Raw genomic sequence first — 12,334 nt, forward strand, 5'->3', positions numbered from 1 at the left:
AGTAGGTACTTACATATAGGCATTCGAAGGGACCCTATTTCTGCTTAACTGACTACTGCAATTTAATGGTTTATTGAGCAACTAAAGCTCTTATGCTTGTGCTCAGTATGAGTTTTAAAATCCCAAATCAATGTAGAATCCACAAAAATATTCTGGAAGAATAGGTTCTAACACCTAAAACGTAGCAAAATCTCTTTTTAAGGAGGATGGAAGGACTTAGGCTGAGTTGAAAATCTTATTAGGCCCAGGTATTGGCAGCAACTTTCAATGTCTTAGTAAAGTTACACACAGACCCTTCCATGGTATGTTGCTTTCTGCCCCGTTCCATGGAAATCTGCTAAATCTGCTCAGGTTCCTGAGTGTCCCCCTTTTTCCTCTTTGTACATACTACACACAGGATGGGTTTGTTTACTCTAAGTCCTAGGTTTTCCCATACTGAAAATGTTAAGTATCTAAGTTTGTCTCAGATATTTTCTGTCTCTAAACTCTGTATTTCCATTTTTTTAAATTAAATTCTTTCACTGAACAAGCTTAATTCCAATCCAGTCTAGAAATGTTCCAATCCAGTCCAGAAATGCAAGTTTCTGCTGTAACAAACTTTTAGGCTCTTGACGAAAAGATGGGCTTACCCAATAATTCTTCCAGAATCAACTTGGTTGTGGTTTCCCCAATATTAATAAATCATTTGTTGTGGTGGAGGTGTTTTTGTCTTTTTTCAGTTGTCTGTCCATGCAGTTCTGGCTCCCTCAGCACTGTCATAAACATATCGTGACTATTTCTAGCTCTGTAGCCTATTTCAGTGCCATACCCAAGCAAGTACTTTAAAATTCATTGGAATTTGTGGCTTAAAAAGCTTTTTTTTCAGTAACCCTAAAGTAGGGTTGCCAGGTTAAACAAATAATAATACAAGAAGCCCAGTCAAATCTGAATTTCAGATAAACAAATAATTTTTAGTATAAGTATGTCTCATGCAATATTTCAGATACACTTATACTAAAAGTTATTTGTTATTTATCCGAAATTCAAATTTAACTGAGCATCCTGCATTTTATCTGATAATCCAACCTAAAAGAAAATCTCTAAGTACCTATTATCTATACCAACAAAGGGACCACTTCCTGCAATGCATGAGACCAGAGACATTTTACACTGTAAGGTAAGTGAAGCAACATATCATAAAAAGATTCAATCACCAAATGATCACTGAATCTTGAAATGTCTATGTGAGTATGGAGGCTATTTTTCACATCATTCAGTTATCAGTAGGGGTTAGATCCAAGTTTTCTGGGTGATGCGCTATTGGTTTTGTGAATCTAGCAGACTCACAAGTATGAGAGGAAAATGTATTGCCCTAACAAATGGGAAGTGCAGAATGGGCTGCATAGAAAATAAGGATAAGTCAACTAGCGTATTTAGGAAGGGTAAGATGAAAAAGAGAACATTTCATTTGCCTTTCTCATCCTCTCTGGCCTAGTAACCAGTGTTTAAGCTACCCAATCTGTGACCCTGATCCAAAACACAATGACTTTCTTTAAAATGAAGGTTTTATACATAGTTTTACACATATGTACAAGCAGCTCTGAAGGCCAGAGAAGTAATTCCAAATTTTGGGACCTTGGAGGCTCTACAGGTTATACTGGGTTACAACCAGTTATTAAATCTTAGGGAACAGCATCTAGAGGCTTGGACTTAGAATTGTACGGGAGAAATTAAGAGTAAAAGCTTCATATTCTGAAAATAATAGTGGCAAAATATAACACTCCTGGATTGAAGGAAATACAATTGAGAGAGAGGAACATGATTGGAAGGAAACCTCTCGAATTCTACTCATCCCAGGTTCCTCAAATTGGTACAAATGGTAGCAATCTCTGGGTCACCTGTCATTGCATCAAAGTTTGACAGAGAAGGATGACCCACAGGAGCAGCCTTGCTGCGCTTGAGGATTGTTCAGCACTTGAAATGAGCTTCGGATCAGTTCTTGGCTGAAGTCCACCTGGGCCCCTTTCACGAAGGCCAAGCTATCAGAGTCAACCACCACTCTTGCCCCACCCTGTTCAAATACCCTGAAAAGACAGGAGGAAGGCATTAATGAATATCATAAACACCAAACACGTGACATCCTCTGAGCCCAGAGATGCACATCCTCTGTTTTCTGAAATATAGAGGAAGCATCTCTTATCACCTCTAATAGGTGCTGCTTTTCTTTGACGCAAAAACAGTCAATGGAATGAATACTGGGAAATGTTTAGAGATTTAGGCCTGGAATCTACTCCAGCCTGACTCTCCACCAACTACCCTGTGGACCTAGGCAGGCCAATTTTCCTCCTATAACTTAGTTATTTTGAATCAAGACAACAAATCTTTACTGTACCCCCTGTGTGAGAAGGGTGGTGGAAAGCATCCTTAGCAAACCTTTCAAATTTGGAATAAAAGTGCACCTTAAGCTGGAGACACTTTTATCCCTCCTGCACAGCCTCTGACGACCCACCCCTTCCTCCTTGCCTGTCGTCGGGGTTGATAACTGTATCCAGGGAAAATTTGTACTGGAATCCGGAGCATCCACCTCCCTCCACCTCCAGCCTGAGGAATTCTGACCCTTCGGTGATTTCCAGAAGCCTCTGAAATGCAGGAAGGGGGATCAAGAATGTCGGGAAAGGGGAGGAAGAAGGGTGGGCCAAGAGGAGGTCCCCTACTCCTGGCCCTCCCCCAGGCACCGCCGCCCCGCGTCCGACATCCTACCTGGACGCAGCTGTCGGTGAGGTGGATCTGGCCTTCATCAGTCTCGGGGCTGGAGGACGACGCTTCCCGAAGCGCCTTAGGTCTGTAGGAGGCCGCGAGGAGCCTGCTGAGCAAGGGACGAGGATGAGCCCGGGAGCAGAGGGGCACCTAGCGACCTCCACCTGCACAGCCTCACGCCAAACCTGACGACCTCCACCTGGACAGCCTCACACCAAAACCTCACCTCCCCAACGGGCCTTAGTTTCCCCTTAGGCCTGGAGGCGCAGAACCTAATACCCTTGCCAGGTGCCTTTCTAGGCTTGGTACCTGCCCCTTGGCCACGGGGTGACTGCTCTCAACGCCGCGGCCGTTAGGGACAACCCCCAAGCGGCCGCCATCTTCCTCCACAAGCTCCGCCCCTCGCACCGCCCCAATCCCCTCTCCGCCTGGGCCTCGGGAGGCGGGGCGCACGGAGACCCCGCCTCCAAGCACACCTATTGGGTGGTGCGGGAGGAAAAGGGATTTGATTGGCTAGAAATGCTCCCATTGCGGCAGCGGGGATGCACCAACGAAGCCGGGGCGGAGCGCTGAAGAGAGGGGCGGGGCGGGGCGGAGATGGATCCTAGCCCGGCGGGTAGCCGAGCGGAAAAGATGGGCGGGGATAGTGGGCGTCTGGGCCGGACCGAGCCGAGCCCGGCTCCCGGGAGCCGGGGGCGGGGCGCGGGCAGGCCTCGGCCTTGTTTGCTCGTGCCGGGTCGCCTGACTGGGCTCCTCCCCCGGCCCGCCCCGGCAGGTTTATCTTGTGACCCCGGCGGCCTCGGTTTCCTTCTTCGCGCTTGGAGCCTCGTTAGCTGCGATGCGTTTCTTGGCCGCCGCGTTTCTGCTCCTGGCGCTCAGCGCCTCCACCCTGGCTGAGCCGGTGTTTTTCAAGGACTGCGGTGAGCCCCGGGCCAGTCCGAGGTTCCCGCGCCCTCTACGGCAGCCCCCGCCGGAACCCCGTGCTGAGACACCCGGGCTGGGTTGGGGCGGGGGGGCCCGCGGGGTGCCAGGCTCAGCCTCGGACCCCTGGTGGAGGGGGCTGGAGTGGGCTGCGGTGGGCGACTCGATGAACTGACTGACCCCTCACAACTTTGTCTCCTTCCTTGGAATGCGTGTTTGGGGGTCCCTGGACATTCCTGGAAGTGGGCCTTTTGCTGAAGCTTGCTCAAGTTTGTAGGGCAGACAACCGGGGGTCTATATGCAGCGTGAGGAGTGAGGGGTGGGACGCAGAACTTCCTTTTTATTTATGCCTTCTGTCTTTGATGACTCCTCACTCCCCACTCCGTTTGCTTTTCCTTTTAATTTCCCTTTTGCTGACAAGTCAAAAATGAGTTCTCCTTTTCATGATTTGTTCCGTTAGCGCTTTCTTTGGGCTATGGAATTTTGTGATTCTTAATCAGTTTTTCCTGTCTATAAAACTCGTGTTTCTGGTCACAGCTTGTGACACATAACCCCCTGTTGCCACTGTGATTGGAATCTTTGTTGGGAAGCACAAGGGGTAGAGGGGAAGGTAGAAATTGTGAGTTCGTTCAGTCAAGTCCATAGAATTAATTGTTCGAGCAGAACTTTTCTGAAGTGGAGAGGTGTAATGATAAATGAAAGAGGCATGAAACTGACTTTTGTAAAGTCCGTAAGCTGAAAGGAAACATGGAGCTCGTGTAGTCAATCATTGAATTCCAGAGATGTTAGGCATCTTACCCAAAGTCACCCAACAAAATGGGAACCAGAATAAATTTGCTCCTTTATATTCAGTGCCCAGGTAATAGTAACTGCTCAATAAATATTTGTTGAAAAACTAAATGAAGGAGTAAATACTCTTTCCACTATGTCATCAAAATTCATGTTGAGGCAAAAGCAAAGTTGGGGGCTAGGGGACAGGATTGATTAAGGAATAAAGATTCCTGGCCTATTAATACTTAACAAATGCTGTTCCACTGAACTAGGAGACTGGCTCCTGAAAGATGCTATTATCACCTCAAATTACTGCCTTTCTCTTCGTCAAACTTAGTGGCCACATTTGGATGAAGACACTGTATTAACTTTATCAACTCGTTCAACCCTCGCAACCTGTTTTACAGATGAGGAAACAAGCACATGGAGTAATTTGCCCAAGTTCTCCCAGCTAGTAAGCGGTAGGAAACCAGTGGGTGTTGGTGAGCCACTTTGCGTTTCAAGGGTAACATTAACATTTAAAAAACAAAAACAAAACACTAAGAAAACTAAATCCGGACATTGTTCTACTCATTTGAAAAAAAAAAAGCAGGTGTACACCTTATGACAAGAACTTCTTAAGGGAAGGAGGGTTTCAGTTACAGATTTTCAGTTTACTTTTGAATTGGGAAATAGAGTGTAAAAACTTTAGGGCCCACATGAAAAGGCGTTTGAGTTCCACTCTATGCCTCCTTTCTCCTGGAGTGGGCATTTCCTCAAGTGAGAAATAGGGCAAGCAAACTAGTTTTGTAATTTTTGCGGGTTAGAACTGAGGAGTTTGTTCCATTGAATTGGAAGTCCGAGAACCTCTTGTCAGCAAAAAAGAGGATGAAGGAGCTACAAGTACTACCCTTTACTCAGTTCCTACTAGATCAAGTGACCCAGCCTTGAATGAAGCAAGCAGGGGTCAGCCCAGTGGCACAAGCGGTTAAGTGCGCACTCCACTTCAGCAGCCCAGGGTTCGCAGGTTCGGATCCTGGGCGTGCACCGACGCACCGCTTGTCAGGCCATGCTGTGGCAGCGTCCCATGTAAAGTGGAGGAAGATGGGCACGGATGTTAGCTCAGGGCCAGTCTTCCTCAGCGAAAAAAGAGGAGGGATTGGCATCAGATGTTAGCTCAGGGCTGATCTTCCTCACAAAAAAAAAAAAGCAAGTAGAAGCTGGATGTTGAAAGCTTTAGCATAAGCATTGATTTTCAATAGCTTGTTGTTTAAAGTTCCGGATATTTTTTTTCCTGTCCATAGAGGATAGGACAGAGTGGAAGAGAGTGCTTAGAGAAGAGAATTCTTGCATGTATAGTTTAAGAACTTTGCCATGACGGAGAAGCAAGCTGGGGATAAGGAACTACAGACCTAGCTGGAGCAGTGTTGGTCAATATGATGAAACTGTTCCACCCAAGAGCAGGCACAGGCTGAGAAAGCAAAGTGCATCTACATGAGCTTCTTGGTTCATAGCCTGCAATACTGAGCTACCTGATAACTACAAAGCAGATAATACGCTCTCAGCCTGCAGTTTGCTGTCTTCTTGTGTTCTACTGTTGAGACAGAAAGAGTCCATTCTATTGTCTGGATCCATAATTTCTACGTACAAAGTATATTTGAAGTGAGAGGCCGACCTTTTGTGTCAAAAGGGAACTTGCTAACCCACCCAGGAGCAGCTATTCTAGATTAAATTCATGGACTGAATCTTGAGGCAATGATAATAATAGTAAACACGGAGCATTACTCTTTCCCAACACTTATCTAAGAGCTCTATGTATGTTAGCTCACCCACCCTATGAAGTAGATGCTATCATTATCCCCAAAGAGGTTAAGTATCTTGCCTTGGGGTTATACAGTAAGTAATGGAGCTGGTGAGATTTCAAGCCCAGGTATCAGGTCGCAGTCTACCTCGTAACAATATTGGCTGACTGGCAGAGCTTAGCTTACTCTCTTACAGGCAGTGTTAACAGGTAGTTCGTTTGCAGTCTCTCCCATTCAGCTGTCTGGTTTTAGGGGCCTGGATGAGGTAACAGGATTTTTAAAGATTTGTACTTAGCCTTTTCTGGTCAAGCTTTTTTTTTTTTTTTTGTGAACAAACAGCACTTTTGTCCTTGTTTAGACTGAAATTTTTTTAAAAAGACACACGTCCTGCCTCAAAGACACTTATTTTGAAGAACACAGGTTTCCAAAGTGGCCTATACATCTGTATATTGCAGATGTGTGCTTAAAATTGCTCTCATCGGTAGGGGTATGCAAAGCGTGGAGACCACTGATTTGGAGAGAGACCAGGGCAAGATTGAAAGATGGTGGGGGAGGACAGTTTGGGAGCAGCCAGTCTCAAGATTCCAAACGGCATCAGTAACACAGCAACTTGAGCCGTATATGTGCTGCTTTAAAATCCTGTGTCAGGATGGCAGGAGGGATGGAGATGCTTTTCCCTGGCATAGCCCTCCCACGATATAGAACAGGGGAGCTGGCTATGTATGTATACTTAATAATTTCCTCAATTTCCCTTCACCCGTCAAATATGAACAGTGTCCTGGAGACCACGGATGGTCAGAGGAGAATGAGCTCGCCCTCAGTGGGAGAGCAGAGCAGCTTCCCATTAGGTAGGAGACAGCCTAGGTGGTTTATTTTCCCTCCTATTCCAATTCATTTTCCTTCTTTTGTAGGTTCTGGGGTCGGAGTTACAAAGGAAGTGAATGTGAACCCATGCCCCACCCAACCCTGCCAACTGCACAAAGGACAGTCTTACAGTGTCAATGTCACCTTCACCAGTAGTGAGTAACAGTGGCTCTTACCTTCAAATTCATCTTAAAGCACAACATCAGTCTCAAGTATTGGAATGAGCCTGGGAATGTGGGGGAGGGGAATTTCAGTCAGGAATTCTGTGACTCCCTTCCAACTTGTGCAAAGCTAGGATTCACTACGCCCTTAGACACACTTCTCATGCTGGACTCTCATATGCCTGTTTCCCGGAGTCCATAGCTGGCAGACTCCCTTTAAGTAAACAGACACACTTCCATGTTTTCACAGGTTAGAGAAGACAAGTTGGCTTCTCTGTCCTATTTTGGTCCATATTGCATAGCAGGCTTTTATGGGAATGTCAGCTCTGTTTCACTATAGACTACAGAGTGTTAGTACAAACCCCAATTCTGTAGACTTTGGAACTCCTCTAAAATGTTATTCAAGCAATATACCTTCCAGCTATTAAGTCTGTGTTTTGCCTGAAAATACTGGAGCAATTAGTACTTAGCTTCTGTAAAGTTTACAGAACTCACTGGGGACCCAAGAAACAATCAAGAAATCTGAGTTTTTGCAGAAATATTATTGGAACTTGTTGCTTTCTGTTACCACAGTCATCACCTTCAGATTCCCAGGAATCTAGACAAATGCAAAATCTTTATTTCCAGAGAGGGCGTCTATCTTGACTCTTTCTCTCATGTTCTATCCTCTGGAACTAGACTAGACAGTCTAATAAGAAATCTCCAAGTTTCTGTCATTTTTTGTTCTTAAGCCCAAAGACAGCTCTAAGTACTAGAGTTGTTTTTCCCCTGGATGATACCTTGGCCCCTCTGTTGTTCCAAACCAAAAAAGTACCTTCCAAAAAAATTGATCCCCAACCCAGATAGAAAGAAAGAAATAGAGCCAATACTGTGGGTCTCCAGAATAACCTAACAGCTCATAACTCTGGTTGCCCTAATTTTGTTGTATTTATTCCTCTTGCCCATCTTGTGATATGGAGGGTAGAGGTTAGCAAAAAATGTACCTCTTTCTAATCTTACCCAGTCTCTGAAGGGGTACCTCTTTCACTACTGTTACAGCCCGTGGCCTTTCTACGGAGAGTCCTTATTCCCTCTTTCCACATTGCCGTCCATTAGATTCTTAATTTCTAATGGAATCCTTTGGGCTGGGTATTTGAGAATTCGGAGACCAGTCTCCTAAAACTCTTTAAGATACACAATACACTTTGACAGACGCTGATGTAAATAGCAAACAGAAAGTTTACTACCAAAGATGAGTTATCTTGTTGGATAAGGTTATTTATCCAGGTGGCTCTGATTCTCTTGAGAAACTATGAAAGGCAGTGAAGAGTGAGGTGGGGTTAAGAGCAAAGAAAACAACCCCTGCTGATTGCTTTTTTTGTGCATAATTCAGTAATGTTTTCAGTTTTGGAGTGAGTGCTTTCTCTGTAGCATTCACAGAGGTGCTAAGCATAACTACAAAGAGAAATAGACCCTAGAAATTAAGAGGTAGAGACTTGATGATTTGCTATCATAGCAATGCTGTTGCTTGAGAATATATCTGGATTTTGTATTTAGAGTTTGGAAATAGGCTGTTTCCTTCACTCTGATTCTCTGTGTTTTCTCGTAGGTACTGAGTCTCAAGGTAGCAAAGCCGTGGTGCATGGCATCGTGATGGGTGTCCCCGTTCCCTTTCCCATCCCTGAGTCTGATGGTTGTAAGAGTGGAGTCAGCTGCCCCATCCAAAAAGACAAGACCTATAACTACCTGAATAAACTGCCAGTGAAGAGTGAATACCCTTCTGTAAGTGACGACGTGGACACTGGAGGCCTTGGGACTAGATTAGAAATCTGAGGAGAGGGGGCAGGAGGAAAAGATTGGAGTAGGAGTCCTCCAGCTCTGTGATGAAGAGGCAGAAGCCTGAAGGATAGGAGATAAGTTTGAGTGTAGAAATCATGAGGTAGGACGGGTATTTTTCATTGTGTCTCTTTGTTCTTTGTAGCCTAATGGTTAGCCTGGGCCTAATGACGCCATTTTTATATACAGTATTTTGCTGGGTTCTCGTGAATCTCTGTGTAGAGGTGATATTATACCTATTTTACAGATGAAGAAATTTGAGCCTCCAATGTTATGCAATATGGAACAGAGTCCACTCTACTAAGAAATACTACAGCCTAGATTTAGAGCCGGGTCTTGTGACTCCAAAACTTGTGCAATGGTAACAGATTTTCGCCAGGTAGCAAATAGTTCAAGATTTCAAGTTGTTGTAGCTTTGACGTCAGAAAATCCTGGTATCTCCAATAATCTCTTAACAAGAAAGCAGTAGTTTGTTAGCTGCATAGCAGGGAAGTAGCTTTTTCCACTCTTCTTTCTCCCCTCCACACCTCTCCTCCTTCACCTCTGACTCGCCCTGCTTACCTACTTGTTTTTCTACCAAACGTTTGTGAGATAGAGCCTGCTGGAATGGGCCGCTATTAAAGATATGAGTCTTTGTGTGTGTGTGTGTGTGTATAAGAAAGATCAGCCCTGAGCTAACATCCATGCCAATCCTCCTCTTTTTTTCTTTTTTTTTTTTTTTTTTTTTTTTGCTGAGGAAGACTGGCCCTGGGCTAACATCCGTGCCCATCTTCCTCCACTTTATATGGGACGCCACTACAGCATGGCCTGACAAGCGGTGCGTGCCCGGGGTCCAAACTCCAGGCAGCCAGCAGTGGAGCGCGCACACTTAACTGCTATGCCACGAGGCCGGCCCCTAGAGATATGAATCTTGATAAGAATGGAGGAAGTAAAGGGATTCCTTTTTTCCATGAAGAAAAAGAGCTGCATTTTTTGAAGGGAAATCAAGTAGAACCCAGGAGCAATCTGGCCATTTATTTTCTAGAAACAGCAAATAATTAAAGAACATTCTAAAGAGTCTCTAATATAGAGAGTCTGTGCTTAAGGAATGTCAGAGACCCTAAAGTCTCTGGGGACAAATTTGTAGATTAATCTGCAGAATACCATATAATCCTGGGCATTTCTGAGCCCCAGTTACTTATACAGAGTGTCTAGTTAGGGCCTGATACATAGTAGGCACTTAATATATAGTAGTTATTGTTAACTGAATTACATTTCATTTGAGAAACAGCTTGAAGTGTGTGTAATTTAAGCACTAAGTGAAACAGTGGTTAATGTGTACTCTTCTTGAAAAACTTAGAAAACAAGTTTCAAAAAGCTGGGTATTACTGTCATTCAAATGTTGCATTGTGAAGAAACATTCCAGTGCAAAAGAGAGATAGCAACTAATAATAAGTAAGCTGATGTCCACATAAGAAAGGACTGGCAAAGTGTCTGTGATTTATTAAGAATTAGAAGGGACAGCTCACAGCATGAGTGTAACAAGTCAAGACGGAGATCTCTAATGAGGTATATTATCAAAAAACAGTTTAAGGAAGTTAACTGAAACTATATTACTACAAATTATTCATATAACCCTAAACTTCTGTGGACATCCTTTGTGCGTTGACATTTCTATTTCCAGCAAACAAGTTTCCTTATACTTACTCTCTGCCCTTCATGGTTACAAAAAGTTGGCAAAAAGCTGGATCAGATTACCAAATACATTAGAAATTGTTTAAATGTAAAATTATTTCGTGTCAGGCTTCATCTGTGTACCATTGATCTATGAGGGAGAAGAATGTTTTAGAAATTATATTACATGTTATAGAAGTTAACTAGGTTAGTATGTGGTGTTGCTGATACTAATGTGGTGTTGCACCAAATCATAGGTGTAACTTGGTTTGCTCTTCTAAGTTCTAGGCTGTGCCCACATCTCAAGCAGCCTTCATGATGGCATGATTTAAAAAGAAAAGTATGAGGAATTATATAGTTTGTTAGAATTCACATCTAGAATTCATAGTTAAACCAATTCTGAATTGAGGTAAGGTCCTAGTTTCATTTTTCCCAATTCTTTTTCTCTTTCTCCAGATAAAACTGGTGGTGCAGTGGGAACTTCAGGATGACAAAGGCCAACGTCTCTTCTGCTGGAAAATCCCAGTACAGATTGCAGATTAGAATCATTTGATGCCAATATGTCCCTCTGGGTGTGAGAGCACAGGTGGAGGGAGGCGAGGAGAAATCAGGTCTAAACTAAATCAGTGCCATAAGATGAAAGGAATTTCCAGACTGCTATTTTATGCCTCTCAACCTCTAAAAGCATCTAAGACCCTGTTACCTGAGAGCTCAGAACTGTTGTCCCTGTGATATCCTTTGCAAAAGGGTTGAAGGAAAAGAGAGAGTGAAACTGTAGGGATTGATTTGATTGTCTTCAGTGTTTTTTGCTGTTGGAATAAGAAGGGTCCAACCAGACAGGACCCGAATGAGGCTGCTTAGGGGTAGTGGATAACTTGCCCGAGGGTTATTGGCCCTTGCAGCGGAGGACAGGTCCCAAACCACATCGTCTAGCTGGGATATTACATCTGCAAGTGCCTCATTGAGTTCAGTGCATCTGGCCAACAAGCCTGCTGCCTCTTGACAGCACCTCCAGCTCCGCTGCTTCAACCATAGTGACTTGCCCTCTGGAGGTATCCAGCATTTAATGGAGGGGGCGTGTTCTACAACAGAAATTCAACTCTAGCTGGTTCTCTGTGGTTATCTCATGTCTCCTTTTCTGTCTTAGGTGGTTTTCATTAAACACAGCACTTGATTAGCAGATGTTTGATTTTTTTTAACATTAACTTTTGATCTCTTTATGCACCTAGAAGTGTCTCTTTGAATAAATAAAAACTTGGCAGTCTTGGAGCCAGCTGGGTGACGTAGCAGTTAAGTTCGCTTATTCTGCTTTGGCAACCTGGAGTTTGCTGGTTCCGATCCTGGGCACGGACCTACTCACCGCTCATCAAGCCATGCTGAGGCGGCATCCCACATAGAAGAACTAGAAAGACTTACAACTAGGATATACAACTATGTACTGAGGCTTTAGGGAGAAAAAAGAAAAAGAGGAAGATTGGCAACAGATGTTAGCTCAGGGCCAATCTTCTTCTTCAAAAAAAAACTTTGGGGTCGGCCCTGTGGCGTAGTGGTTAAGTACGCGTGCTCTGCTGCTGGCAGCCTGGGTTCGGATCCCGGGCGCGCACCGATGCACTGCTTGTCAGCCCGTGCTAT

At 44.3% G+C, this 12,334-nt stretch overlaps 2 protein-coding genes across 3 annotated transcripts; one reads left to right on the forward strand and one right to left on the reverse strand.

The window, feature by feature from the left end:
* Positions 1–1,526: 1,526 nt before the first annotated feature.
* ISCA2 (iron-sulfur cluster assembly 2) lies at positions 1,527–3,146 on the reverse strand. 2 transcript variants are annotated; one of them, XM_014784410.2, is made up of 4 exons: positions 3,046–3,146; positions 2,740–2,845; positions 2,503–2,618; positions 1,527–2,063 (listed from the first exon to the last, which is right to left on the reverse strand). In XM_014784410.2, the coding sequence occupies exons 1-4, from the start codon at positions 3,114–3,116 to the stop codon at positions 1,889–1,891; spliced, it is 468 nt and encodes a 155-aa protein (XP_014639896.1). In that variant the 5' UTR covers positions 3,117–3,146; the 3' UTR covers positions 1,527–1,888. The 2 variants fall into 2 exon arrangements, with proteins under 2 accessions (XP_014639896.1, XP_004426412.1); XM_004426355.3 differs by having other exon boundaries at positions 2,740–2,842; positions 3,046–3,142.
* A 362-nt stretch (positions 3,147–3,508) lies between these two features.
* Positions 3,509–11,971, forward strand: NPC2 (NPC intracellular cholesterol transporter 2). Its single transcript, XM_004426354.2, has 4 exons — positions 3,509–3,656; positions 7,121–7,228; positions 8,823–8,995; positions 11,159–11,971. The coding sequence occupies exons 1-4, from the start codon at positions 3,575–3,577 to the stop codon at positions 11,243–11,245; spliced, it is 450 nt and encodes a 149-aa protein (XP_004426411.1). The 5' UTR covers positions 3,509–3,574; the 3' UTR covers positions 11,246–11,971.
* The last annotated feature ends 363 nt before the right edge of the window (positions 11,972–12,334 follow it).

This window comes from Ceratotherium simum, chromosome 24, assembly GCF_057802395.1.
Source record: "Ceratotherium simum simum isolate JZ-2026a chromosome 24, ASM5780239v1, whole genome shotgun sequence".
NCBI classification, from domain to species: Eukaryota; Metazoa; Chordata; class Mammalia; order Perissodactyla; family Rhinocerotidae; genus Ceratotherium; species Ceratotherium simum.

What these genes read in the sequence shown, in the direction of transcription:
- NPC2 (XM_004426354.2), top strand. Translation starts at nt 3,575, where the DNA reads ATGCGTTTCTTGGCCGCCGCGTTTCTGCTCCTGGCGCTCAGCGCCTCC. An exon ending in GGTGTTTTTCAAGGACTGCG is followed by an intron (nt 3,657 to 7,120) that starts GTGAGCCCCGGG and finishes CTTCTTTTGTAG; the next exon opens with GTTCTGGGGTCGGAGTTACA. An exon ending in TGAAGAGTGAATACCCTTCT is followed by an intron (nt 8,996 to 11,158) that starts GTAAGTGACGAC and finishes CTCTTTCTCCAG; the next exon opens with ATAAAACTGGTGGTGCAGTG.
- ISCA2 (XM_014784410.2), bottom strand. Translation starts at nt 3,116, where the DNA reads ATGGCGGCCGCTTGGGGGTTGTCCCTAACGGCCGCGGCGTTGAGAGCA. An exon ending in ACCCCGTGGCCAAGGGGCAG is followed by an intron (nt 2,846 to 3,045) that starts GTACCAAGCCTA and finishes TCCCTTGCTCAG; the next exon opens with CAGGCTCCTCGCGGCCTCCT. An exon ending in TCACCGACAGCTGCGTCCAG is followed by an intron (nt 2,619 to 2,739) that starts GTAGGATGTCGG and finishes CCTGCATTTCAG; the next exon opens with AGGCTTCTGGAAATCACCGA.